The sequence below is a fragment of the Lynx rufus genome, unplaced genomic scaffold, assembly GCF_022079265.1.
Source record: "Lynx rufus isolate CCGP_SWC_20201006 ecotype Redwood Valley unplaced genomic scaffold, mLynRuf1.p SCAF_7, whole genome shotgun sequence".
Classification (NCBI taxonomy): Eukaryota; Metazoa; Chordata; class Mammalia; order Carnivora; family Felidae; genus Lynx; species Lynx rufus.
In genome coordinates this window covers 14,584,744-14,611,468 of record NW_025814889.1, presented here as the reverse complement: position 1 = coordinate 14,611,468, position 26,725 = coordinate 14,584,744, and the positions used below count along the sequence as shown (strand labels likewise).

Below are 26,725 nucleotides of genomic sequence, written 5' to 3'. Positions count from 1 at the left end.
AATCATAGAATCCCCTTTCCACCATGCATTAATGCCAGTAGAAAATGCTTTGGGAAATGATGCTGTATGCCATACTTGGGAATGACAATGGTGGGCTTAAATGCTTGGTAGGAAAATTATCCTGCCGAGATGAGGTCAGGCTAAAGGAAAGGAAAGAATTTCATTTGTTTGATAGATTTATGCTGTTATTGGAAGACATAGGGCCCATAAATAAAATAGCTTTCTTAGTGAATAAGTATGGGATTCTTTGAGCAACTCACCTGGAATGTATTAACCACATTATAGTGTAGGTTTTTTCAATGATATGATTTCTCTTAGATAACCGGAATGCAAATACACTAAATGATGACTAAGAGGGATTCCAGTTGGAGAAATATTCTTTCCGTGGTGATCGCTAGGAACAAGGTAATGAAGTCATTGTGCTTCGTTTGACAGGGAAATTAGGGGAAAGACAGGAAACTAAGCCCAGAGTTAGGGGTTTGATAGAGTAATTCTGCTGCTGTGAACTAGTAAAGACTGCTAAAGGGAATTAATCATGATGGAAATCTCAGCCTAGTTTCATGGCTGTGCCCTGACTTGAATTTGAACGAAAGAGAAATATTACCAATAAAATTTACATACGAGCAGAATGTTTCTGATTTTTCAGGACTTTCTTTTAGGACTAAAGATCATTCATGCAACCTGTGTACATCTTAACGATACACATCACTTTCACCAAAACCATAGACGGTCCTAAGAAAAAATATGTGTGAAAATATGGAGCAATATAAATACTTCAAAGTAACTGTACATAATTTTCAAGTTATTATAATAAGAGAAACTCATTATTATCCTGTGCCAGCTATAAATGCAACAAACTTGACTGCTTCCAAAATGTATTATGTTTATGTATAATTACTGAATAAGAAAATTTGAAACGAATATTAATTTGCATTTCTATTGTAGTTTAAGTAAGTTCACATTTTAGATGTTATAACTAATGAATTAAGCAACATAAATAATTTAACATCAAATATTCCTTGTTAAAAAGATGTCCTGCTAATTTAAAATTTTTAAACACTGCAAATGAAGAATATAACCTAAAAGTGGAAAGGACATATCAATGTGCTGAAGATTTTGTCAGCTTGTTGTAGCTGTAAACTTAGAAAAATCACAGATCAAGAAATCCTCTGTTTTTAAAATTATGTTTTGAAAGTATAGCCTTTACCCCATATGTATAGAGAGTTAATCAAATGTATAACTACTATCTGTATATTAATGGAAAGAAAACAATTGTGGCCAACACCTCTGAACTTAGAGGTCTGCCACTTACACACTCTATGAACATAGACCCTTCTATGTCTTTCAAGAAGTGAAATAATCCTGTAAATTATAAACCACCAAGCAAATAATAGATGTTTAACTGGACTTAATACTACTTCTCCTGATCCCTAATGTGCTAAAAGATAACGAATTGTTAAATTCCAGTAAAGGCAAATATCATTCCTTCAACAAATACTTACTGATATCCAGCAATGTTCAATGCTCCATACTAGGTGCTATGAGTAAGACAAGTCCTTGACTTCCATAAACATATCCCAGGCGAGTAATCGTTGTTGTTTTTTTTTTAATTTTTTTAATATTTATTTATGTTTGACAGAGAGACAGAGTGTGGGCAGGGGAGGGGCAGAGAGAGAGGGAGACACAGAAACTGAAGGAGGCTGGAGGCTCTGAGCGGTCAGCACAGAGCCCCACGTGGGGCTCTAACCCATGAAACTGGGAGATCATGACCTGAGCCAAAGTCAGAGGCTTAACCAACTGAGCTACCCAGGTGCCCCTCAGAAGAGTAATTCTTTGCAAATACAAGGATGACAGTAACTGTCATGAGCAAGTTACACATGAGTTACCATGAAATTGCAGAAGCTAAAATTTGTACTTCAGATTTTAATGACTGGAGTCAACTTTATTACAAAATGGCATTCATACTGTGTCTTGAAGAATGAGTGAGATTTGGTTTGCAAAAATAGGGTAAAGAGCGTTCCAAAGGGAATAAAAATTAGGAGGGCTATAGATACGGCTCAGGCACTACAGCAAAGATTGTTGCAGTTCGGAATAAAGGATAAATTCGCAACGCCCTCTTATTTGCAACCTGTAGGGAACCCATCAGATTGGGCCTTTTGTTTTACATTCAAAGTCTGGTCAATATGTTCTCTCCTTTTTAGGCGTCCTAAATACAAGTTTTTACACAAACCAAATTCAACCGCATGTTTGTCAACGATTAGACCTGGACTTCAGTTCAGGTGTTGTCCACTCACCGAACACTCTGAAAAAACGAGATGAGAATGCTCTACCGTTTACAAACAGGCTGCTTTGAATCTGTTTCCCAATAAATAGCTTTCTAAGTCTGCGTTACACCCAGTAGAGGCATTTCTAACGCACATTACACACCACACCCTTCGCTTATGCATTTAATAGGTGGTTGGACTTTATAGGATTTATCGAGGCACACAGGCCGACAGCCTTCAAATTAGTGGTGGCTCTCTGTGAAGTCATAGATGTTTCCTCACGGAGACTCAACCATCGTCTTAGAGTTGTAGCTCTGTGTAACTAATATTACATATTTTAGGGGCTAGTCTACATTCCAGGCCCTAAGGCGTGGGCCGCAGGGCCTGCGGTGCGCCGAGGGAGGAGGGGTTCCTGGATGGTGAAAACAGGCCAACGCCCAGGGAACGCGGCGTCCTCGCCAGTACAAAAGTTACCACCCCACCTAAAGCGGGGGGCGAAGCTCAGGAAAACCGGCGGCCACCAGAGCGTGCCTAAGCGCTTCCTACCCCCCACTTCCGCTTCCGGGGAGGCGACTCCCGGGTCCACCGGGCGGGGGCGGGGGCGGTAGCGAAAGGGAAGCCGGAAGTGGCCCGGCACTTCCGGCACGGGAAACTCCTTGCTGCCGCTCCGGCTGGCTTGACAGGCGCGGTCTCGGCTGGTAGCTCTCTCTCCTTTCGCCTTCCGCCCTCCGCCCGTCCACCCTCCCAGCTCTTTTGCCGCTGCCGTCCCACAGCTCCTGTCCCTGAAGGCGCCCCTTCCCCATGTTCCGGGGCGGGAGTCCTGAAAGCGAAGACCCGCTCGCCGGTACCCCATCATGTCCGAACTGACTAAAGAGCTGATGGAGCTGGTGTGGGGCACCAAGAGCAGCCCCGGTCTCTCTGACACCATCTTCTGCCGCTGGACACAAGGTACCCTGACGGGGCTCTGACTTCCAGCCGCTTCCTTTGCCCTGCGAGAGTCTAGCTGCGACGCCGCCGGCGCCACAGCCCCCCTGGCTTGCCCTGCACTCTGTCCCGATTCCCGTGCTCAGCTCGGACACTGGACTTTCTAGAAACGCCCTGCCTGTCTCGGGGTGGGGGGAGGGGGGAGTGGTTGAGTAGGAGAATGGTTGCAGCTGTCCCCTAAGGACCCGAAGCGCCTCTGCCACTCCCTGGGCTGCCCTCCGGCAGGATGAGAGAAGGATGGTGGTTGGGCTGCAGTGTGTGACACTGAGGGTGTGCCCCGTGCCCCGGTGTCAGTTTCGCAGCCAGTGTTGCGGCTTCCCGAATCCGTACCCACTGTCAAGGCTTCGTGTTATTGGCGTGTGGTTTAATTTTGGCCAGAGGGGAGTCCACAGGAAAGTCAAAGTGGCCAATTCCAGAAGGCAGCTTTGTTGTTTGTGTTTTAACCGTGTGGTCGGACGTAGTCCTCGGCGTAAAAATACCAGTGTTGCCTGCTGTCAGGTGCTCTTTTGACCCAAAGTATCCCCAGTTTTGAGATGGTTTAGTTATCTGTTACAGTTCAAAGGAATGTGGATCACAGCACTTCCCGTGCTGGTCTAATTATCCAGACAGGATTTTGAGTTATGTAAGAAGTTTTATTATTACGAACCCTAAGGAAATAAAAATGACCATTTATTGTATTCCTCCGCCGTGCCAGGCTCTGCGTTTGGCACTTTGTACCGGTAATTACCTGTAATTCTTAAGTTTAATGATAAAACACGACTTTGCACATTACTTAAGGTGACTTAAGAAAGACTGAAGTTAAGTGAGGTTACAAGCATAGTCTTTGGAGTCAGGAGGATTCGTGATGTAAGTATGTAAAACATAGGCCAGTAAATGGTAGCTCTTCATTTCTATTGTTAAATCATTTATTTACAGAATCCGTGTTCTCAAAGGATTTGGGGGAATTTTAGCATAGTACATCTAAGTTCCTAGTTTGCAGTGTGTATTTTGTAAGAAGAATTCAGGGTTGAAGGAAATCCCTTCCTCTCTCTTAGATACGCCTCTTTTAAGAGCTGGTAAAATTAGAATCGTAATGTATTACAGGTTATTACAGGTTATTTAGTCCATCACTCTTATTTTGCAGATGAGGAAAATGAGTCATGAAGCTAAATGACCAGGCCAGAGTCACACAAATGGATAGAAAGGGAGTGAATTACAAGTCTCCTGATTCCTCACACAGATTTGTTTTCACTGATAAGTTTTCAAACCTTAACATGGAATTGCTTTTGTACTTTTTACACATTTGATTACATCACTGGAGTAGCATTTTCTGAAATCTTGGACACCTGCATTTGCAGATTTTAAAGCTTGCTTTCTACGTTGACTTCATTTTATCCTAATAGCGAACAGCCCTGAAGTCTACAAGGCTGTGAAGCATTAAGAAAACTTTTACTTCCCGTGTAGTCAACATTAATTAAGCATGTACAACGTAGAATAAGATCGTGTCCAGCCTTGTTTATATTAATACTGTGATGAAGTTTCAAGGAGGATTGAAAGGCACTTCTGGTTAAGAGAGGGCTTTGGAACAGGTGTAGTTGGGTTCCAGGTTAAAGTTATTTCACTTCCTCAGGCCTCAGTCTCCTTCTCTGTAAAATGCAGATAATAGTAGTGTCAACCTTACAGGGTTGTTGTGAGGATTAAAGGCATATAAATACATTCAGGCACTTAGCACAATATCTGACATAGAGTGAACGCTCACACAATGGAAGTCCGTTAACACTTGATTTAAAAATTGTTTCATTGTAGGCTAAGCCAAAGATCACTCGCTGGCCGTGAGCTGACAGTTACAAGAAATTATTGTTTATTTGATGAATAATCATTTTGTTTTTACTCTTCTTTCTTTTTTATTGAAGGATAGTTGATACATGATAACCACTATTTAAACTATAACTTTATAATGATACGAGAACGCTCGGCCACCTCGTAGTCCTGTAGGAGTTCCTTAACGAGAATCATTCAGTCAATACCGTTTACATTTTTTTTCTTTTTAGAGTGTGTTTATATCGTGGATAGATAATTCTTCATGGTCTTACACTGATCAAGATTTTCAGGCAGCCAAATATGTATTTTTAAGTTACCACTTCCGAATCAGAGGGAGGTTGTTATTGGTTTTGCTTTGTTAGCTGTTACATTCATTTATTCGTTTGGAGGCAGAAGTCATTGCTGAAGATCGCTTTGGCGGTCATTTGGGATTTGAGCATAGGCACAGGACGCGGCTCTGCTGCACTTGCCTTACAGCGTTTGTAACGTGACACCAACTTTGGCTCTAGTTCACAGTCTGTCACTGTGTTTTGACAACTGGAATCGTAACGAGGTTTTTGGAAGCACGTTAAAAGGGTGAGATGTTTAGGGTAACTATTTGTAAAATTATGTTTAGGGATATTCCATTTATGAGACCATATCGATTGGTCACATTAAACGTTTTTGATGCGTTTAAAACAAGCTGCAGGGGTTGGTGCAGCCCAGAGTTGCTTTTTTTCTCTTCATTGATCTGCCAGTTACAGACTGTACGTGACAGCAGTGAGCCACAGAAGTGGCACATGGTCGTTGTTTTATTTCACTTGGCAGTTTTAGATAATTCTCTTCTGCAATTCCTTTTTCTTAAAAAAAAAAAAAAGAGGGTTTTGTGGGGGGGGGGTTGCCAGTTTTTCTTTCAAAGACATACTTTTAAGGTTTGCAGTTATTTTCTAACTAGGAAATTGAGTCTCTCCTGCCGCCTTCCTTCCTGCTCTCTTGCCTGTGATAGTTTTTTAAGAAAAGTGTGTATTTTCTACCTCTTATTCAAAAGCACTGTCTGTCCTCCTTGCCTTCTTCCCGAAACACACTGCAACAGTGTTCCAGGCAGCAGTGTTGCAGGTTAGACTTGGTGGGATGGGAAGGACGGCAGATAATGCGCATAGCATAAATTGAGCATATGTGATAGAAGGTAAAGAACTAGGGATTGTGCAGTGGGGTAGTGTGGCTAGGCCTCATTTTAAGATGAGATTTGAGCAAACCTTGAAGCAACTGAGTGAACTGTGCAGTTATCTGAAGAAAGGGTGTTCCAGGCAGGGAGGATAGCCACTATAAAAGACTTAATGCAGAATATTCCTTGCTTTTTTGTTCAAGGAACAGGAAGGAGACTAGTTCGGCTAAAGAAGGAATGAGGGAAGGGGAGAGTAATAAACGATGATGTAAGACCTCATTTTCATCCAGTGGCCTAGAAAGCCTTAGAGGCCATGGTCAGAACTTTGATGTTTCTTCTGAATGAAATGAAAGGCCATTGAGAGGTTCAGAGCAGAGAGAGACGACATGACAAGTTTTTAAAGGACTGATCTAACTGCTGTGTTTGAGGGTAGACTGTAGTGGCTTGAGTGAGACAGCAAGATGAAATGATAGACAAGGGCAGTAATGCAGCGGGGAGGAAGTGGTGACTTGGACCAATGACAGTAGCACTGGAGATGATGGCAGGTGGTCGCAGTGACCAGCTCCCAGCAGAACCAAAGTCATTTAGTCATTAGGCTTATTGGGAATATTTGTAGGTTGTTTTTCTTTTTCAGTATTGATTGTCTAGTTCAGTGTTTGGCAACCTTTTTTCTGTGGAAGAGTCACTGGCATTTATTATTTCTGTCTTAAAACTCCTCTCTGCCATTGCAGCAACAGCAGCCCTAGATAATACAGGTGTGGCTGTGTTCCAAAACTGCATTTACAGAAACAGGTCAACCCCTGATCTAGATTATAAACTCTGAGAAACCATTTTTTCTTTTTTTCCCCCCCTTTCCTCTAAGCTTTATTTTATTATTTCATCTATAAGATTAGCCAGAAAGGGAGAAACACAATTGCTATTTATACCAGTGCCTTGTTTTGGGGGTGAGGTGGGGAATAGAGCTGTGGTTGGTTCAAATTAGAGTTTGGACTTTGGGTGTAGGACAATTTTTGTTATGTAATATGAAGAAAAAATAAAACTTAACAAATAACTTAGGAAAAGTTATGTATTAGGAAAAGTGAGGGATCGTTTTATTTTAAAGTATTTAAATATAAAGTATTTTAGTATTTATTTGAAGTACTTAAGTATAAAATGTATTTACAAGTTAATACGTTTGTTATAATGTGATTTAACATTTTACCAAAATAATAAAGTGATATGCCAGTATTATTAATTTTTCTTCTAAAGTAAGAATAATACTGTGAGATCGTATCATTTCAGAGGTTTTTGTTGGTGGAAGCCTTTTATTTCTGTCAAGAATAGATACTCCTTTCTCCAACCTACCTGAATCATGTCATCTACAATCCATTTCTTTCAAATTTAAAATTTGTGAGCTTATATGAAAAAGTTAATTTCTTGGTACTTTAAATACATGTTTTTCAGTTTAAAGTATCTGTTATAATATCTTAAATTGTATTATACTTTACAGTTTTTGGAAGTCTTATTTAATCCTTGCAACAACCCTGAGAGATAGCAAAGGATAATTGGAGTTTCCTGATTTTCATAGATGAGGAAAGTAAGGCCCAGTTCAGTTTTGGCTCAACCATTATCATCGAGTTTGTAATGACAAACCAAGTTTTTTTCCTCCGGGCTTCTGTTTACATGGGGATCCAGAATTATGGGGACAGAAGTTGTAAAACTGGTTTAAATAATGTATATATGCATAGTAAGTCACATGAAAGTGAAAGGTGAGAAAATTGCAAAGAAGTTCATGGCTCAGGTTTAAATTAGAAGCTATAAAACAGATTTCATGTCTGTAATACTGTGGAATGTGATACAAAATTATATATTTAGGATCAGATGCTTTAGATGGCTAATTCTGGATCTAATCAGGAAAAACAACCATTTTGTGAAAAGTTAATTCCTTTTAAAAGTAGGAAGTAATTTAAATGTGAGAATACAAAAGAAAGAACTCTATATCCTAAAAAATTTGAATTCAAGCACAACCTTATTATGAAAGGAGAAGCCTATTTAGCATAGTCCTGTTTTAGAATAGAATACTTAATTTACTTTTAGTTGACTGTATTTCCTTTTGTGCACTAATGGCCTTTGTTCATTATCTGTTAACACAGTCAAACGTGTATACTGTAATTAAACAGAATTTGGTGGGCAGCAGGTCTGCCAAGAATTCTCTCCATGGGGTCTTTATATCTAACATACCAAACAACTCACTGTAATGCATTTCAGCTATAAGCCCCATCCATAGATCTTGACAACTGCATTACATTCGTAGTAATTTTAAGGAAGGTAAAGAATTCAGTACTGATTCATGTTTATTACGTACCCTGAAAGTTTGACAGAGCCTGGTTTCACCTTTGCCCTTAGGCCCAAGGCCAGGGTCCCTTCCCCTATTTCCATCCAGTAGGAGCAGAGCTGGGCTGAGTGGGGGCCTCTTGGCTTCAGCTCTTGTTCCTGGGTTGACCTCAGATGTAGGTGTCTTGACGTGATAACCAGCACCCTTAGGTCTCATTGTCCTTACTGAATTTGTCCTGTGCATCGCACCTGTTTCTCCCCTCCATTTAGCCTGTCATCTGTTCTGTTTTTCCCAGGCTGCTGTGTACTGATGGAGAAAATTGTTGTCACCATCAATACAAATGCAGCGATCGATCAAACATTAGCTGAGCCCTCAGTGTTTCTCTTAGTTCTTTATCCTGTCAGCTTTTGTTATGTCTGTCAGAATTAACCTGCTTCTCAATTCTCTCCGATTCCCCTCATTCTTATTCAGTAATTGTGAATAATTAAACTTAAAATTTTAAGTTTTAATAATTTAATTTTTAGTAATTAAAAATCACTCTTATTCTCCCTCTTTGCCTGAACAGTTAATTTAGAAGCCTGCCAAGATTCACTTCTTCTCATAGGCCAGCGACTCTCAAGTTTTTGTTTTTTGTTTTTTTAACTCAGGGCTCCATTATAATCTTAAAAGTTATTAAGATTTCAGTATGAAAAATAAAATTAATGAGACCTGAGGCATCGTTTTACATTTCTGTAAGTATCTTGAATGTCTGGCTCGTTAGAAGACTGCTGGCTCCTCGCATTTGCTTCTCTGTTCAGTCTGTTACAGGGTGTTAGGATGTTGTTAGGAAGTGTATGCAGAAACCCAGCCTCACAAAGACTGCGACTGGTAAGGTAGGAGTTATAGTGGCCTTTCAGACAATTAAGGATATTTTTCTTTAGTACTACACCCAAACTTGGCAAGTGGTAGTTTCTTACAGGTTATTAGTGATCTGGAATCAGAAGCCACATCAGTGAATTTTTTGTACTCTCTTAAATTGAAATCCATTGGTTTGCCTTGTACTTTGCATGGATCTTTACCCATGCATTCATTTCTAACAGCATGCATCCGTCATCTGGAAGTTACTGGTCCACTGGTTTATACAGAGATGTTAACACATTTCATTATACAATATCAGAAGTCATATTTATTACTATGACCTCTGATCTCATTAGAAAAATCTCTAAGAATTGAGATGCTGTCAAGTTCACAGTGGTGCATGCAGGTTTTCCAAAAATTTTAGTTATTGCTTGAAAGCCTGAAAACTTACCACTGGCAAAAATACAGTCTGTTATTTTCCTTGAAGTATTAGGCTTCCTTCGTTCACTTCTGAGAAAGGTCTGCCACATACTCAGGTCTGAATAATCATAGTTTGTCGATAGCTCTTCAAAATAAAAACAGTGCTCTACAAAAAAAGCAGTTCCAGCTTGCAATTCAGAAAATTACACAAGTGCTTTTTCTTGAGACAACGGTCATTATCAAGGTATGTAGCAGAGGTGCTTTAGTTTCCATTTTGTCATGCAGAATATTTTTTAAAAGGACATTTTATTCAAGGTCAAGATTTAATAAAATTAGCATCAGTAAGGGCATTCTTTAAGTTAAATTGGCTTTTTCTGTGTCAAAGAGGGTGGTTTTGTTTACTAGGATGACTGCTAGCACAGCTTAACCACACTGCCTTCATGTGTGCTGAGGCACCAGCGGTAAAACCCAGCATCACTGTGATGCTTTTGTACCATCACTGTGAATGTCAACACAGCATAAAGGGCAAATGATGTCTTAGTACCATTATGAGAATTATTTTAACCTCTTCTAGATCCCCTGAAAGGGTCTCAGTTTTCCAAAGTTCTGTAGACCACACTTTGAGAACCTCTCTGTATCCAGTCTCGCCACCCCCACAGCATAGCTCTTTGAGGACTTGGTGTCTTTAAACTTCCTCTTTCCCATATAATCGCTCCTTTCCTGTTTTTAAACTCCTGTCCTTCAGCCTATATAAATAATAATAAATAATGATTCTTTATCCAGCTGCCCTTCAAGATATCATCCTTTTTCCTTTTCACTTGTTTAACAAATAGTTTGTATTTACTCTTTCTCCTTGTATTCTGAATCATACCTCAACCCTTTAAAATTTGGTTACTCTCTCCAGTGCTCTAGATTTCTTTTGTATTCCCAGTGATGCGGTTAATCCATTGTTTGAATGTTATGTGTTTTCTCAGCAGCATTTGTAATAAGTAACTACTCTTTGCTTCCTGGAGGACTTCAATGTGTTTTTCTCTTACCTTTCTAATCTTTTTGTCCATCTTCGCTGACTCAGCCTCTGCTTATTTTTTAATGTTCCCAACTCCATTGTCTTTGTTTACACATTCTCATTTACTATGACTGCCGTGTTGAAGATAATTCAAATTGCTGTCTTTAATCCTAACCCCTGCCCTGAGCTCCAAACCCATATTTCCCCCTCTTCTAAATAATGCCAAATGGTTATCTCAAAACCGAACTTGGAATACCTAGAAGCAAATTCCCCCATTTTCTTTCCTTGCAACAGTTCAAAAAGCATTTATGGAACATTAACTATACAACATACTAGGAAAACAGTGGGCAACAGAACACGCAAGACACGTGTAAGGCCAATAATAAACAAGTAAACAATAATATCGTAATCACAGATTATGAAAAGTACTGGTTGTTCTGGAGGATGGTAGGAGAGACCTACCGTCTTAGATATTTAGACACACCTACTTAGATAGGTGTATCAGGGAGTGTCTCTGAGGAGTCGACACCAACATGAGTCCTTAAGAAGGAGAAGGATTCAGCTTTATGAAGAGAGAAGGGGACATGCATGTAGTAGAAACAGCAAGCACTAGGTCTCAAGTCAAGATGTTGCCATGTTGTAAGATCACTGTGGATGATGAAAGTGAGAGTGAACTGAGGGAAGGTGGGTTTAATAGAACGTGGTGTCTTATAAGGCCAGGAAAAGGAGTTTGAATTTCATTCTAATTGCCCCTGAAATGTACTGAAGCAGGCTGGGACAAAATCTGATTTCCAAATCTAAAATATTCCTGTGGCAAGTCTGTGGTGAACAAATAAAGATGGAGGCAGGACAGGTGGGGAGGAGTGGAGACATCTAGTTGGAAACTCTTAACAGTCCTCGAGGTGAGAGACAATCATGGCTTGATCTGGTCTACCGAGATGGGATAGAAATGGACAGATAGAAGTCATGTTTTGGGGCCTTGAAACAAGAGAATCTTGCCTTCAAGTGGCAGAGAAAGGGTTAGCAAATGTTTCCAGTGTAGGGAACAGTATGTTCAAAGGGTAAGAAACCGGAGAGAATAGGGATATTTGAGGACCTGGAAGAAGCTCAGCCTGCCTGAAATCTGAGAGGAAGAGTGGCAAAGGATGAGAGAGGAGATTCAGGTGGAAAGCAGATCAGACAGGACCATGGTAAGGGAATGAGATTCTGTTTATGTCTGGAGTTCTAATCCGGGCTCTAATTGAAAATTCCCTGAATACTACCAGTAATGGAAATCTTGGGAGTAGATGAATTACCCAAGGAGGATGTCTGGAATGAAAAAAATAGAGCTCCTAACGCCAAGACATGAGGAACATTACCATTTACGAGGAACTGACCAAGGAGACTGAGAAGAAACAAAAAAGGAAAACTGAAACAAAATTGGGCCAGTAAAGCTAAGGGGCAAAGATTTTTCAGAAGTTGTTGGTGAGCATTTCAGATGATTCTCTCGGGAGTAAATAAGAAGAGACTTGAGGAACAGCCTGTACCGGTCATTGATGAACTCGGTGAGAATGAATTTGGTGCAGTCATAGGTTGAAAACCAAATTTTTGTGGGTTGAATAAATTGTGAGGTAAAGAGAGAGACAGTGCACATAGACAACTGGGTGGGCTTGGAGAGGGTGGTGATTGGAGTTTTTGGTGGATTTTTTTTTTTTACTGGTCCAATGAATTTTTTAAATTTGGACTTTTTAAAAACTTTTTTTAACGTTTATTTACTTTTGAGAGACAGAGACGGAGCATGAGTGGGGGACGGGCAGAGAGATTGGGACACAGAATCCAAAGTAGGCTTCAGCCTTTTAGCTGTCAGCACAGAGCCCGATATGGGGCTCAGACTCATAAACTGTAAAATCATGACCTGAGCCAGGGTCAGATGCTTAACCAACTGAGCCACCCAGGTGCCCCAAGACTTCACTTTTTTTTTTTTTAATTTTTTTTTTTTTAACGTTTATTTATTTTTGGGACAGAGAGAGACAGAGCATGAACGGGGGAGGGGCAGAGAGAGAGGGAGACACAGAATCGGAAACAGGCTCCAGGCTCCGAGCCATCAGCCCAGAGCCTGACGCGGGGCTCGAACTCACGGACCGCGAGATCGTGACCTGGCTGAAGTCGGACGCTTAACCGACTGCGCCACCCAGGCGCCCCTAGACTTCACTTTTTTAGAGCAGTGTTACAGCAAAATGGGGAAGCTACAGAGATTTCTCATATACCTCCTGCTCCCACAACATGCATAGCCTCCCTATTATCATTACCCCCAACCACAGTAGAATATTTGTTCTAGTTGACAAACCTACACTGGCATATCATTGTCATCCATGGTCCATAGTTTACAGATCACTCTTGATGTTGTACATTCTTTGGGTTTGGACAAACATATAATGACTTTTATCCATTATTATGGTTTCATAGTGTTTTCAGTGCCCTAAATTATAAAATACAACAAATACTTTGTTGTCTGGATGTATCACAGTTCATTTAGCCACCCATTCACTTACTGAAGGACAGCTTGGTTTCTTCCATTAGCAGTTACGAATAAAGGAACCGTAAACATCTGTGTGCCAGTTTTTGTGTCGCTAGAAGTTTTCAACTCGAGTAAATAAGGAGCTTTTGGTGGATTCTAAAGGAGGATTTTTTTGTTTTTAAATATGTGAGATCTAGGTTTAAGTACTGTTTGAAAGAGAGGGATTGAAAGGTTCGAAGAGAGGAGGTGGATGGAATGGGATCCTCGACAGTATTTCTAATCTCACTTGCTATCACCTCATGTCTCAAGCTAGAAACTTCAGCATCTGTTCTAATGTCTTTGTCACACTTGCACATACACATCAAATCTTAACTTTTACCTTGGAAATACTGTTTAGATATAGTTCCTCCTGTCCATACTAATGTCAGTTTTATTAGGTCAACACCATCTCTGTATGGCTGTTGAAACAGTCTTATCCCCATTCTATTCTTTTTAAAAAGAAACAGAAATCCAGTATGATCATATTTAATCAATACTTGTCATGGTCTGGCCCTTCCCAGTATTAACCTCTTGTCAGATTTCCCTCCTCCCATTTACCATCTCCCTTACCTACCCCCATACTACCTTTAAGCCACACTAAATTTCCCCCGACCCATAAACTTGCCCTGCTCTTATCAAACCTTTGTCCTTTAATAAAGGTGTTTTCTTTACCTCGGAGTCATTCTCCACCCTTGTGTCTTGCAAATTCCTATTCAAGATCAGCCTCAAAGTCACCTGTTATAACTTGACTCAGGCATGTAAATCATTCCTCTCTATATCCACAATGCTATCTTCATACTTCTGTTGTAACATTCACTTATTCTTTATTACTTATTTGCTCCTATGTCCGTATTCACCTGTACTGTAGGCTCCTCCAGACTGGGGACTTTGTCATTCATGCATACATCCTAGATGCTTGGTATAGTATCTTACGTTCATCAAATGTTTGTTGGATGAATGACTGAACTACAGGTGAAACCTTACACATTCCTAGCATGTTGGAATTGGAAACAATCATTTTAAAGATAAGTACACAGAGACCTACAGAGGCAAAATGATTTCCTGAAGGTGATACAAATACAATCCTCCATACTTCTGGCCCTGTGCTCTCTGTAATGAACTTGTACTAGTTGTTCCCAGTCAGTCTTGGTTGGATAGCACTGAAATTGAGATAGACCTAGTGTGGACACATACACTGTCTATGATGCCATTTAATTTTTAGCTTATAGAATGTGATTCAAAGATTGGAATGAAAAAGATTCTGTACAGAAAGGTCCTAAAAATTGTTTGAATTCAGTAGATAGTGTATCTAGTCTTTCTTCAAGTAAATGACTTAATTTAGTGGTCTTTTACTGAGGTCCACACTTTATTCCTTTATTCTACTGAGAGGGTTCCCTGGGGCAAAATGTGTGTGTGTGTGTGCGCGCGTGTGTGTGGCACAGGGGTGGGAACATAGGCTCTGTATCTTTTTTCAAAGGATTCCTTGATACCCCAAAAAGTTAAGAACCACTGTGCCTAACTTGGAGATATTTTGCTTTTGTAATAAGTGGTCTTTCTCAAAGCAAAGTACATTAAAAATTCTTTGGGCTGCTGTTTGAATTACATTTTTAATCTTTGCTACTTGCTTTCATTTTTAGGGTTTGTGTTTAGTGAATCAGAGGGATCTGCATTAGAACAGTTTGAAGGTGGCCCCTGTGCTGTTATTGCACCTGTTCAGGTAACATAGACTACTTTACCGACTCCTTAGAGGGACATGTTCAAACGTTTCATACTTTATTTTTTGTTTTCTAATACCTGTGTCACGAGACATGATCAGTTATCTCTTAACTTTTTATTCTTGTAAAGTGCTATGAATATCCAGAATAAAAATGAGTTCAGAACATCAGCAGGTTATGCAGCAATAGCCTTTTGACAATCTTACATCAAAAAAACCAGAATAGGTGTTCCCTGACCTTCAGAAAATTAGGAATTAATGATAATGACATCTTTCTAATACAATGATCCTGTTGAGTAATAGCATTTTATACTAGGGATAGCTACATCATAGCAATATATTATTTTCATTTGTTCTTTCTGTAGAAGTGATTTTCCTAAAAAGTTGACGACGAGTGAATATTTTCATGCTCTAAAACTGTATACGTTTTAAAAATAAGTTGTCTCTACAATTTTAGGCTATGGCTTCAGCTTTTAAAATAAAATTAGTAATAATAGACTTCAAACAGAATTTCCAAAATTAAAAAAAAAAAGGTTTTTCTTTGCACAAGGTAGTGTTAATCTGAATATATGTATACGATTTTGAGTCTTGATATGTTCTATTGTTTGAATTTCAAGGGCCAGTTTGCCACAATCATTACATTTTTAAAACCACAAATTGAATTTTTGGTTTACTATAATACTTACAATGTCTGACCAGCAGTGTAACTTCACAACTATTATAAAAGAAACTGGAATTTATTCTGTTTTTTAATCAGCACATTTTGAAAGTACATATTTAATGTGATATTTTTTCATTGGACATAAGGAACACATTCCTGAACTGTTAGCTGCGAAGTAAACTGGTCTCTCAAGCCTTATACTCCATATTATTAAATTAAAAATTTATTTCTCTGAAGGAGGAAAAAAATCCTTTCATGACTGATTCCAAATTATACTCTTTATAAGTCATTATTTTATTTCTTTAAGGGCTAAAATTGATTTTGTTTGCGTTAGTAAAATTATTTAAAAATTAAGAAAAATTTGAATGTTTGAACATTGTCTGGGAGTTACTGAATATAAAGAATAAAATTTAACTGTGAATTAGTATTGGAGTTATCATGCCGTTATGCTGGGGACAGATTTTGGTTGCTAGCAAAATCTTACCATCTGAATTTGAAGATTGCTTGTTCTGTCTGTATTTAAATTAGATTATATTAACCCAGGGCCTCCTGGGCCATATTAGCACCCAGGGTTTTTACGAAAAGTCTACGAATGTAGTTAAGTGTAAGGTGTACCACAGGAGTTTCCTGTTTTATAAAATTCAGTATATTTCTGTAATGATAGCTGTTTCTGCAAGGGATAATTGTAGTGTTCAAAACCCTCCTGTATCTTTGAGGTCATAATTTAGTTTCATAGTCACATAAATCTTGTCAATCATGAAGAATTTTGGGTTTTTAAAATACTTTTAGTGTAAAAGTCGAAACTAAACCATTTAGCCTAATGAAGGGAAATGAGCAAGTCTAGATAGTAAAACTTCTTTAAACTATAAAAATTAGAACATGGTCCTGTTGCCAGAATAGGCTTATTGTGGAACCAGATGGCGAATACAGGAGTAGACCATGTTATAGATAGCAGTTTACCGAGAATTTATCACATACCGTGATAAAGAAGGAACTACAAATCACTGGTAGAATAAAATGATATTTAGTAAATGTCACTGATAAGACTGGTTGCCAGTTTGAGGGGGAAAATGAAGTTAGATCATCTGATACCATATACTAAATATGTTCTTGACATAATACTGAACCACAGAAAAACTAATGTATTGCCAACACCAAGAGAAAGATGGAAAAGATTTGGACCAAAAAAAGATTTGCAACGAATATTAGCCATAAGTGGATATTGTCTTTCTTCTACAAAGAATGTGTACAAATCAGTTAGAAAACCACTCAGGCTCCAGTGGTGAAATGATGTGTGTGCAGGCATAACAGGTGGACTGATGATGGATAACCAAAGAATCAGGACGTTCAACCTCACTAGGAATCCAAAAAAGTACAAAGAAAACTACAACTAGATTCTATTGCTGACCCTTCCTAATTTTTAAATATAAAATAATTACCAGGGCCTAGGAGGGTAGGATGGCGCTGGCACACTCATATTGCTATGTGGTACATTTGTACTTTGATTCAGGGAGGGAAATTTACATTAGGACCAGAAGTATAAGAATGCATATTTTTTGATGAAATCATTGCACTTCTGTGCATCTTTCTTAAAGAAATAATCCTTAATATGGAAAAGATTGTATGCAATAAGAAGTTTTTATATTTACAGTAGTAAACAATTATAAGGCTAGTGTACAATAATGTTTAAACATGAAGTAATGTTTGAGTAAATTTCAACAGCTCGATAGGTATGTAGTGATTAAGAATTATAGTTAGGAATCCTGTTGGAAAACAGAAAAACGGGAAATATCACATACCCATTATGCTTCTCACTTGTAATAAAAATTAAGACAGTTATGAAAGAAAGACTGGAAGGAAGTATATCAAAATACTGACAGTGATCACATCAGTGGTAAAACAGTGGGTATCCCACCTCACTTTTCCCAACTTTTGTAATGTAGTTATAGTCCTCCATTTTATGGTTGTTGCCGTTTTGGGAAAAAGTCAGAAACACTTGATTGTAGTAGTTTTAGATTTTACTTCTTTAAGATACTGCAGAATGTTACTTCATTTTTTGTTAAAATACTTTCAAATGATCGCTTATTAGGTGCCAGGTACTGTGCTAAGTGTATTACATAGATTATTCTATATAATCCTCACTGCAGCCTTTTAAAGTTTATGCTATTATTATTTTTAGTAAAGTAGTGGAACCAGGATTCAGACCCAGATGTGTCTGACTAAAAGCAGTCCTCTTACCAATACACTACCACTTTCAAACAGTAAGTGAGAAGCGTCCAATTAACCTTTTTCTTGGATCTGCCCCCTGGAGATTCAGATCAAATAGGTGGAGCCTAAGGGTCTTCATTTTAAGTAAACAGGTCAGGTGACTGGGATGGAAATGGTCCTTGAACTACACTTTGAGAAGGAAACGCTACACTGATCTTCTTTCTATCAAGTCATCAGTGTAACAGAGTCAGCTCACTTAAGAAAAGGTCAGAGATCAATTTGTTTTTTTTCTTTTGAATGTTAAAGCTTTTTGAATTAAACCAGGAAGTTAGGAACTCCTTAAAATGATGAGTCTTGTAGTGATATTCTCATATCACAAATCAGAACTAATAGAGCAGAACCAGTTTTGTGTTGTGACATCTTTTCCCCCAAGGTGTCTAAGAGAAATGTAGACTTGTTCCTGTTTCTGGGGTCTTTACTTTGTGAATGAGCAATAAGTTTCTTTAATTTTCCAGTTATGTGTCTATTATTTTGAGTCCGTTGTTCTATTTGCCGGAAAGTACATATTATGAAAGAAGAATTTTAGGGATCTAGAATCAAGTTTATAATGGTATATTCTGAATAGTATGCTCAATTACTGTTGAATGTGAAGGGAAACTATCTGAAAATTTTATAACACTGTTTAGTAGACCATAAAGGAGATATACATTAGGTTTTTTTTCCCATTAAAAAAAAAGAATAAGGCTTGTTTATAATGGATTCTAATAATTATTGCTTTAATTGTATAAAGGCCTTTCTTTTGAAGAAGCTCCTGTTTTCTTCTGAGAAGTCTTCTTGGAGGGATTGCCCAGGTATGATAGTGGCTTTCTTTTTTTTTTTTTTTTTTTTTTAATTTTTTTTTTCAACGTTTATTTATTTTTGGGACAGAGAGAGACAGAGCATGAATGGGGGAGGGGCAGAGAGAGAGGGAGACACAGAATCGGAAACAGGCTCCAGGCTCTGAGCCATCAGCCCAGAGCCTGACGCGGGGCTCGAACTCACGGACCGCGAGATCGTGACCTGGCTGAAGTCGGACGCTTAACCGACTGCGCCACCCAGGCGCCCCGATAGTGGCTTTCTATAAACTTTTCCATCACCTTCTAATTTAGAGATGATCTATGCAGCTTCCATTGGCAGTACTTGAACTGAAACCATTTATCTTAAAAAAAACTATAAATGGAGTATTTTTTTCCTGAGTTTTATTTTTTCAGTGTTTCAGAAAATTTCATGAACAGGGACCTCAAATTTTAATGTGTATATTCCCAAGTTTGGGTTACCTGAGAGGCATAAGACAGGATAATAGACCTAAGGGAAAATAAACCCTTGCCCTCTCGCTAAAAAGTGGTACATTTCTCTCAACTGTTAAATGATAGCACCCTGTAAGGGATAGTCATTTGTGTTTGTTTTATCTCACTTAGCTCTGAGGAGGAACTCAGAGTTATCTTTGCATTCCCGCAGCTTTTAGTATAGTGCCTCACACAATGCAGATACTGCAAAGAACCGAATTAAATCGCAGATGAAGCTGTCATAGCTTCTGCAGTATGATTAGGTCAGAGAGCTGTATGGTGCTAGCTGATAATAATAAAACGTTTGCATTCTGCTTGACAGTTTACCGTCTTCCCTTTAATACATGAACACTCTTATGTGAACCTCACAGTAACTTCTGAAGAATGTAGGATATATTATATAATCCTAGTTTTGTGTATAAGGGCAGAACAGTTTCATTCCAAACTATACCCATAGAATCTACTGAATTTAAGAGTTAAAGTGTCCCCCATGTATTTTTTTTTATTATTTACTAGCTGAAATGCAAAATAAATTGTAGAGAAGAAACCAAGAGATACTATTTATTATTAACATCACTGCTTTACTGGTAAAATTTGAAGTATTTCTTGTACAGAAATATATGCACATTGATAAAATATATAGCATTGTCATAAACGTAAAGATGGTGGTGGTTAGAAAGTGAATGACATAGTTCCTCCTTTAAAGAACTACTAGTCTATTAGAAATAGAAATCTCCCCATAGTATAAAATTTTGCATAGCTCCTATACCCATCTCCCCCTGCTGTTCCTGAAAGTTTCAGGAACAGCACTACTTTTGGGGAGTGATACTGCTTGAAAAGAGGAGGTGGCTAAAGTTCCGGAAGAAATTGAACATTTGTGCTCCTGTCTATAAAAGTCTAATGCTCCATTCACTGCAATACGTCATCGGGAGCCTCTATATTATACAACATGACCATGATGGCGTCTGCTAATGTAATGAGTTTGGTATTGTGTGTGCTGATGGTGTGTTATCTCCTAAGCCTTACCCCTGTGGGACAAGGAGATCAAAGACATTAGACTAATTCAGAAATGAGGAAAAAACCAGAAGTCTCAGCAGGCCCTCACATTGTGCCTGGTTCTGCAGTAGAGGGACCCTCACGGCTTCAGTGCTCCCTTCACAGCCCAAGGAAGGGGAGCGATCAGTATCGGGTTAGTGCAGGGAACTTCTCTCTCCTAAGGTTTAGTTCTTACTTTTTCAGGATTCTTTTTCTAATTAATGGCAATATTTAATAGTAATGACATTTTAGCCCTCAAGCACATTGTTGTTCCAAAATGTAAGACTATTTATGCTGGGGGAGGAATCCTCCATCCACTTAAAATGGTTGGTTTTCATTATTAAATTAAAACATTCTTACTGTTGTTACCCATGACAGGATTTTTTTTCTTCTGTTCAAAGAAAACCATCATAACTGGTACTTTGGTTATTTTTAGAGGAAGAGCGGAAGGAACTCCTTTGTCATACCTTATGTGATATTTTAGAAAGTGCCTGTTGTGACAACTCTGGAGCATTCTGCCTGGTTTCCTGGTTAAGAGGAAAGACAACTGAGGAGCAGACTGCGGGCATTTCTGGGAGCCCTGCAGAATCTAGTTGCCAAGTGGAGCATTCTGGTAAGATCTATTTTTTACTTCCCGAAGGAGTTTCTTGTACCTTTGTTTTAGTAAAATTGTTGAAGTTTTTGAAGGAAAAAAAAAAGGTGTAAAATCTCCTAACACATCTCGTTTTTAGTCCCTGCTTAATTCAGGAGCCTTAGTATTTTTCATTTCCCTTTCAATTCTTTGAGCTACCAGAGGGCAATGGGGCCTGTTTCCCTTGTTGTCACTTTTGGAGAAAAGAAAAGAAATGGATCTCTTAAACTTTTTAAGAACGTTTTAGTTAATGTCTGCTTGATGAAATTTTGAGCTTTAGAACTGTCATTTAGAAAATTTAAGGAACATAATCCTACATACTTTAGTTTTAGATGCCTTAGCATTGTGGGGTTTTTTTGGTAATGGAAAAAAAGGGGTTTTAGGGACATCAGAAAATTTCTTACATACCTTTAGTTTCTTAGAGCAAAGGTGGGGACATTGTTCTTTGTTACATATTGTTTCTTTTCCTCCTGAACTTTTTGGATATTACTCGATATAGTCTATACGCATTATTTTAAGGTAGTTTTAAGTAAGGGTTTTAATTATTCCTTCATTTAAGTTTTTCATTATTGAAGATTTCTCTTTAAATAATAGCTATTCTTATTCATAAAAATATGTACCCTGTGGATTTTAGCCTTTGAAAATTCTTATTTAATTGACCTTAAAACTGCCAGAATGAACTAGTAAAGTGGAAACTTCTGATAGTACTGAAGCTAAATAAAGAATTGCTTTTCTATTTTTCTTTTCAGGAATTCTCTTGCTAGTATGTGACTTTTGATAATTGGTAGCTCGACGTGTTTATATTGAACAAGTGACTTTTTCCTCCTATGATGCATTCCAATAACTATCATCTCTGCAGAAACTGTTTTTAAAGAAATTATAAACGTGATTTATAGAGAGTAAATTTTGATTACTTGTGATGTACATCTTCATTTCCATGTAGGATGATCCCTCAGGGACTATTGTCTCCATGGGCTGAAATGACTCTGATGTGTCAGCATCTTCTTTCTCCTACTTTTGCAGTTACAGTTGCAAATTCTAACAGTAGGACATTTGCCAGGAACAGTTTTTAAAAATTTGAACCGTTGAATGACTTTTCCTGTTCAGTTCTTTCAAACTTAGCCTTTCAAAAAGAATTCAACATACTTTTTGAATTGATGATGACCGTAGAAGAAAACAAGTAGAAAATGTTCACAAGGACGATAGTAAAAAAATCTTAAGATTGGTTTTAAGATATTTTCCAGGCTTTACTGGGTTGCATGGAAGCATGTTTAATAGTTGCATTTAGGACATTAAAATTTTGACAGAGGAATAGTTGAACTAATTAAAAGTTGTTTTAGAGAATATCTGCTTAAAGCCAATCTATATATTAATATGCAAGAAAACAGTAAGGTCTTTTCTTGTAACGTTTCTCGTTAGTATTTTAGGGGTATGCGATGTGATTTCTATGGGATATACTGTACATTTCTGTAGTTACAGGTTAAATTGCTCTAGGTTAAATAGCCTCATAACGTATTAACTTTGGTACTTCAGTAACTAATTTAGGTGGGCATATTAGATTAATTCCTCTTCAAAAAACATATTTTAGTAGTTTTCCAATTTCCCTTGCTTCATTTTAAGAGTGGACGTGAAATAAAACCTTGTGTTAAATCTGTTTTTAGTACTGTAAAAATATGACAAGTTTTTTTAACTGAAAATTTGAGAATTTGCCATAGATGTTGACAAATGCAAAAAAAACTTAAAGTTTATATTTCATATAACAATCTGTTTTACCTGTTCTTTCCTTTATTCCCAGCTATGTTCTTTTTCTTGTGTTTTATATTTTTCCACCATCCTGCCTGCTAAGCTTTTTATTTTGCTTGCCTCTTTTCTCTAAATTACTATCTTTATGTCTACTTTCATAGTGTATATCCAGTAAAATTATTTAAGTGATCAAGCACTGCAGAACAGTTAGTACAATTTGGAAAAGATTAGGCCGAATTTTTGTTTTATCCTGAGATTTTACATGTGAACTGTTTTCCCTCTTGTCAATATTACATTCTGCACAAACATTAATTTCATTGGCTTGTGTGGTGTGTGTAGTTTTGGCTTTTGGTAACGCACACTTGTTTGCAGTAGTGAATGCTCAGGTTCAATTTCAGTTTGTTTCCCCCACAAATCAAAAAATCACTGAAATTAACCTATTTGGACTTGTGAAGATTTTTAAAAACTGTTGGAAACATTTGAAAATTAAAATGATTTTGAAAGGATGGCCTCATGAGACATTTTAAATTATAAATAAAAAATCCTAATTTTGAACTCCTAATAAATCCATTTCTCTCATTCTCTAGTAAGAATTAATATTTAAAAGTACTAATATTTGCTTTATAAAATTTTTGTGAAATTGTGCATTGTGATAGAGTAGGCGTTTTGATTCATGTAATGAAATTTTTAAAGAGAGTGTCTTTGTAGAGGGAGCCAAGACTGGCTTGATTCAGATCTCAGCTCTGTTGTTAGTTACATTTTGCTCCAGGGAGGCTCCTTCTTTGTGCCTCAGTTCCTTTTCTGTGAAATGGGGATAACAGGGTTGTTAGAGGATTCAATGACGTAACACCCGTAGCGCTTTTGGAGAGGGGCCTGACACTTAAAGTGCTGCAGAGACATTACCTTGGATTTAAATGCTGTCTTTTATTTACTTTGGTTTTTTTTTTTTAATTTATAATTGTGCTGTGTTAATAATAATCATAATCTAAATAAGTTACTGAAAACTTCTCAACAGTTGTACAAGTAAATGAGGAAACAAACTTAAAGCTGTCTTTGAACCTGTGTAGTTTCAAAGTGCTATGCCTTTTTATAACATTTGTTTAACAATTAAACATTTAACCTAAAGATCTTATATTATGAAGGAGGAAGATTAGCTCTTTTTCTTGGATCTATGAATTGAATATTTAAAAGTGCAGGACACATTCCAGTGATGTGTGAAGCACTCTGTCAGTAATTTTTCATATATTATAAACTATTCTAGTGTAACTGAATCGAAAGTAAAGGTTTATTATTTAATCCCCCTTCCACATCCTCAGTATCATATCCATTTTAGTTAGAATCATGGTAACTAAGAAGTTGAAATATAAATTTGTGTTACAGTAAAGTTGAAAATAAACTGAGAATTTTAAGGGAGTAAGGAGACAGGGAAAATTTTGATTGCTTGAAAGTATTTACAGCCTGCTGTGTGTATCTTGTGTCATTTATTTGCCATGTGGAGTGCTGAAAAGTGTCTTTTATGTATAGCTGCCTTGGCTGTCGAAGAGCTTGGCTTTGAGCGATTTCATGCATTAATTCAGTAAGTAACATTGGAACATTTAAAATACTTACCTTGTGGACACATTGCCATTTTAAGTCTGTTCATACCATGGGAAGGTACTTAGATTTGTATACTTGAGGATTCGCTTGTTACCAGTGTTTTTGAAATAATAAGTTATAAAAGTTTACTTAAATTACTCTGATTCCTAAATTAGCTAACTACCAAAATACACTTTTTCATAATGTGAAAATCTTCTCCATCGTTAGAATGAAAAAACAAAAAAATCATTGTAGCTTAATGTTTCTCTGACCTGAATGAATGCAAAGATTTCTAATAGGATAAATATTTGAATTATTATTTCTTATTTGCCAGATTCCTTCTAGGATTTTTGTTAAAAGTGCTCGTATTTTCATTAGAGCATTAAACATGTTAATGTGAAAGGTAAGGATGGCCGCATTGATAGAATTACTGGTGGCATTTGCAATATGACATTAATTTCTCTTAAAAGAGGCCACAAATGTTCACCTTATCTTTGGTATTGAGATATTTATTAAATCATCTTCAGCCTTTACAGAGTCAAGTTTTCTTTTTTCTTGAACGCCTTTTAGAGAGGGCCACTCCATTCTTTAAATATGTGTAATTATTGTGGAATTTATTGATGCCAGATAGGTCACCCAGGTGATGAAGCGTTTCCTTGCCACATAGGCATTCTTTTTAATGGTATATATTTAGGGACGTTTGTCAGCAATAGCTTTTGCTTTTATGGCTAAATACGTATTTGAAAATTTGAGGCACTTACAGAAATCTCATTTGTATGTTCACAGTTTAATGTATAAGGCGATTTAAAAATTTTCCCGTTTGTGAATGTCCTCGTTCTCATCATAGTACTAATACTTAATTATTTTTTCCCCCCAGAAAAAGATCATTCAGAAGTTTACCTGAATTAAAGGATGCTGTCCTGGACCAGTATTCAATGTGGGGAAACAAATTTGGAGTATTGCTTTTTTTGTATTCTGTGTTACTGACAAAGGTTTGTTTAAGAAGTTACCTCTTCTGGCTTTTATTAGTTTGAGTTTAGGACTGTTTCTCCTGCTGTGATGAGTAATTTTACTCTTGATACTGTTTGTAAATCAATACTTTTTCTAAATCTGAGTAAAAATCTCTTATGCTACTAATTATCAAGTTCTCTGTCTTCACCACTCACTTAGTATCTACGCACTTTGATACTTATTTTTACCCCTGATCTTCTTTGGTACAGGGGTAATCAATAATTTTCTAATTATGAAATGGACTCAGTTCTGAATTTTGTTTTCTTTCATCCTAGTATCTGGCATTTGACCCCTTCCTGCCTTCTAGAAGCTCTTTCTGACCCTTAGTCCCTCTCCTAACTTACAGATAAATCACGGTGCTAGTTCTCTTTTTGTACTATTTCATGAGGCCTCCCCCCCTTTTTTTTTGATAGCTTCATTTTCTTCTTTACCTGTTATCTCCTGCTCTTTTCTCTCCCCCTCTACATTTTTATATTCTAAAAATTTTCGGTCCTTGTCAGTAGACATCCTTTTTCTTTTATGGGCATTTTATTTTCTCAACTTACTTTTATGTGGTTAATTCTAGCGTATATACATCCTATCCTGACTTTTTTCCCCAAGTGCCAATCTCCTGTCTCCAGCAGCACGTTAGTTGAGTATCCTGCTAGATTTACCATGTCTGATAGCAGATTTCTTTCATTGGACAGATGTTTATTGGGCATTGACTCTATGCTAGGGACTGGAATTATAATAAGAGACAAATTTTTTTTAATGGTTCCTCTTCAGTACTGTAAAAATAAATTGACACTTTTAGTAATTCCATTATGGCAGTGGTTTTTGGTGTTTATTTGTTACATGTACAAGGCACGGGGGGAAAATAGAAATGTCTCAGAAAATGTCTGAGTTTGGGGGTTCTGTTTTGGTAAATTCAAGGACAGATTTTATATGGTAGGGACCATGTGGTGGTTATAGGGTCTTGATGGATAAGGAAAAGTTTTCTAGATGGAAAAGCTGTGGGAAGATTTTCTAAGCCATGGAAACAGCAAGTAAAGGCATATGGGTTCGGGGTATGACACCCAGAGAACTGTAAGGAATTCAGCGTAGCTTGCAGCATATTATACACCAGAAAGGCAACTGTGGACGATGAGACGGCGCATCTATATAAAAAAAGCTCAGAATGTGAAGGCCCTTGTATGTTCCGTGCAAAAAATAATTGTGATTTCATCTGGCCAAAATTAGAACAAAAATTTTGAATACAGGAATAACAAGATCTTTTTGTTGATAAGATTCCTTAACTGGAGCTAAGAGTTGTGTGGAGAGAGTCTGTATATGGCGTAGAAGGCTGGAGTCAGGAAGGTGAGAAAAGTGGGCACTGAATAGCCGAACGTAAGCTAGAGCAGACGTAAGCTAGACTGTGGAAATGGAAAAGACAAGGAGCATGTTGAGAAGCATGTTCTAAATTTGGAAATTTAAAAACATCTTAGGAGCATGTTTAAGAGAAAGAACCAAAAGTATCTCGTAGTTGGTGAGTGAGATGT

At 37.6% G+C, this 26,725-nt stretch overlaps 1 protein-coding gene across 3 annotated transcripts in view; it reads left to right on the top strand.

Annotated features, from left to right (window-relative positions):
* Positions 1-2,915: 2,915 nt before the first annotated feature.
* Positions 2,916-26,725, top strand: part of MINDY3 (MINDY lysine 48 deubiquitinase 3) — a 97,242-nt gene continuing 73,432 nt past the window's right edge. The window contains exons 1-6 of one of the 3 annotated variants that reach the window (XM_047067194.1): positions 2,916-3,212; positions 14,943-15,022; positions 18,679-18,739; positions 20,685-20,861; positions 24,147-24,198; positions 25,075-25,189. In XM_047067194.1, coding sequence (XP_046923150.1) covers positions 3,119-3,212; positions 14,943-15,022; positions 18,679-18,739; positions 20,685-20,861; positions 24,147-24,198; positions 25,075-25,189 — 579 coding nt within the window. In that variant the 5' untranslated portion in view covers positions 2,916-3,118. Of the gene's footprint in view, positions 3,213-14,942; positions 15,023-18,678; positions 18,740-20,684; positions 20,862-24,146; positions 24,199-25,074; positions 25,190-26,725 lie in introns of those variants that run through there. The other 2 variants (XM_047067196.1, XM_047067195.1) reach the window with 2 other exon arrangements.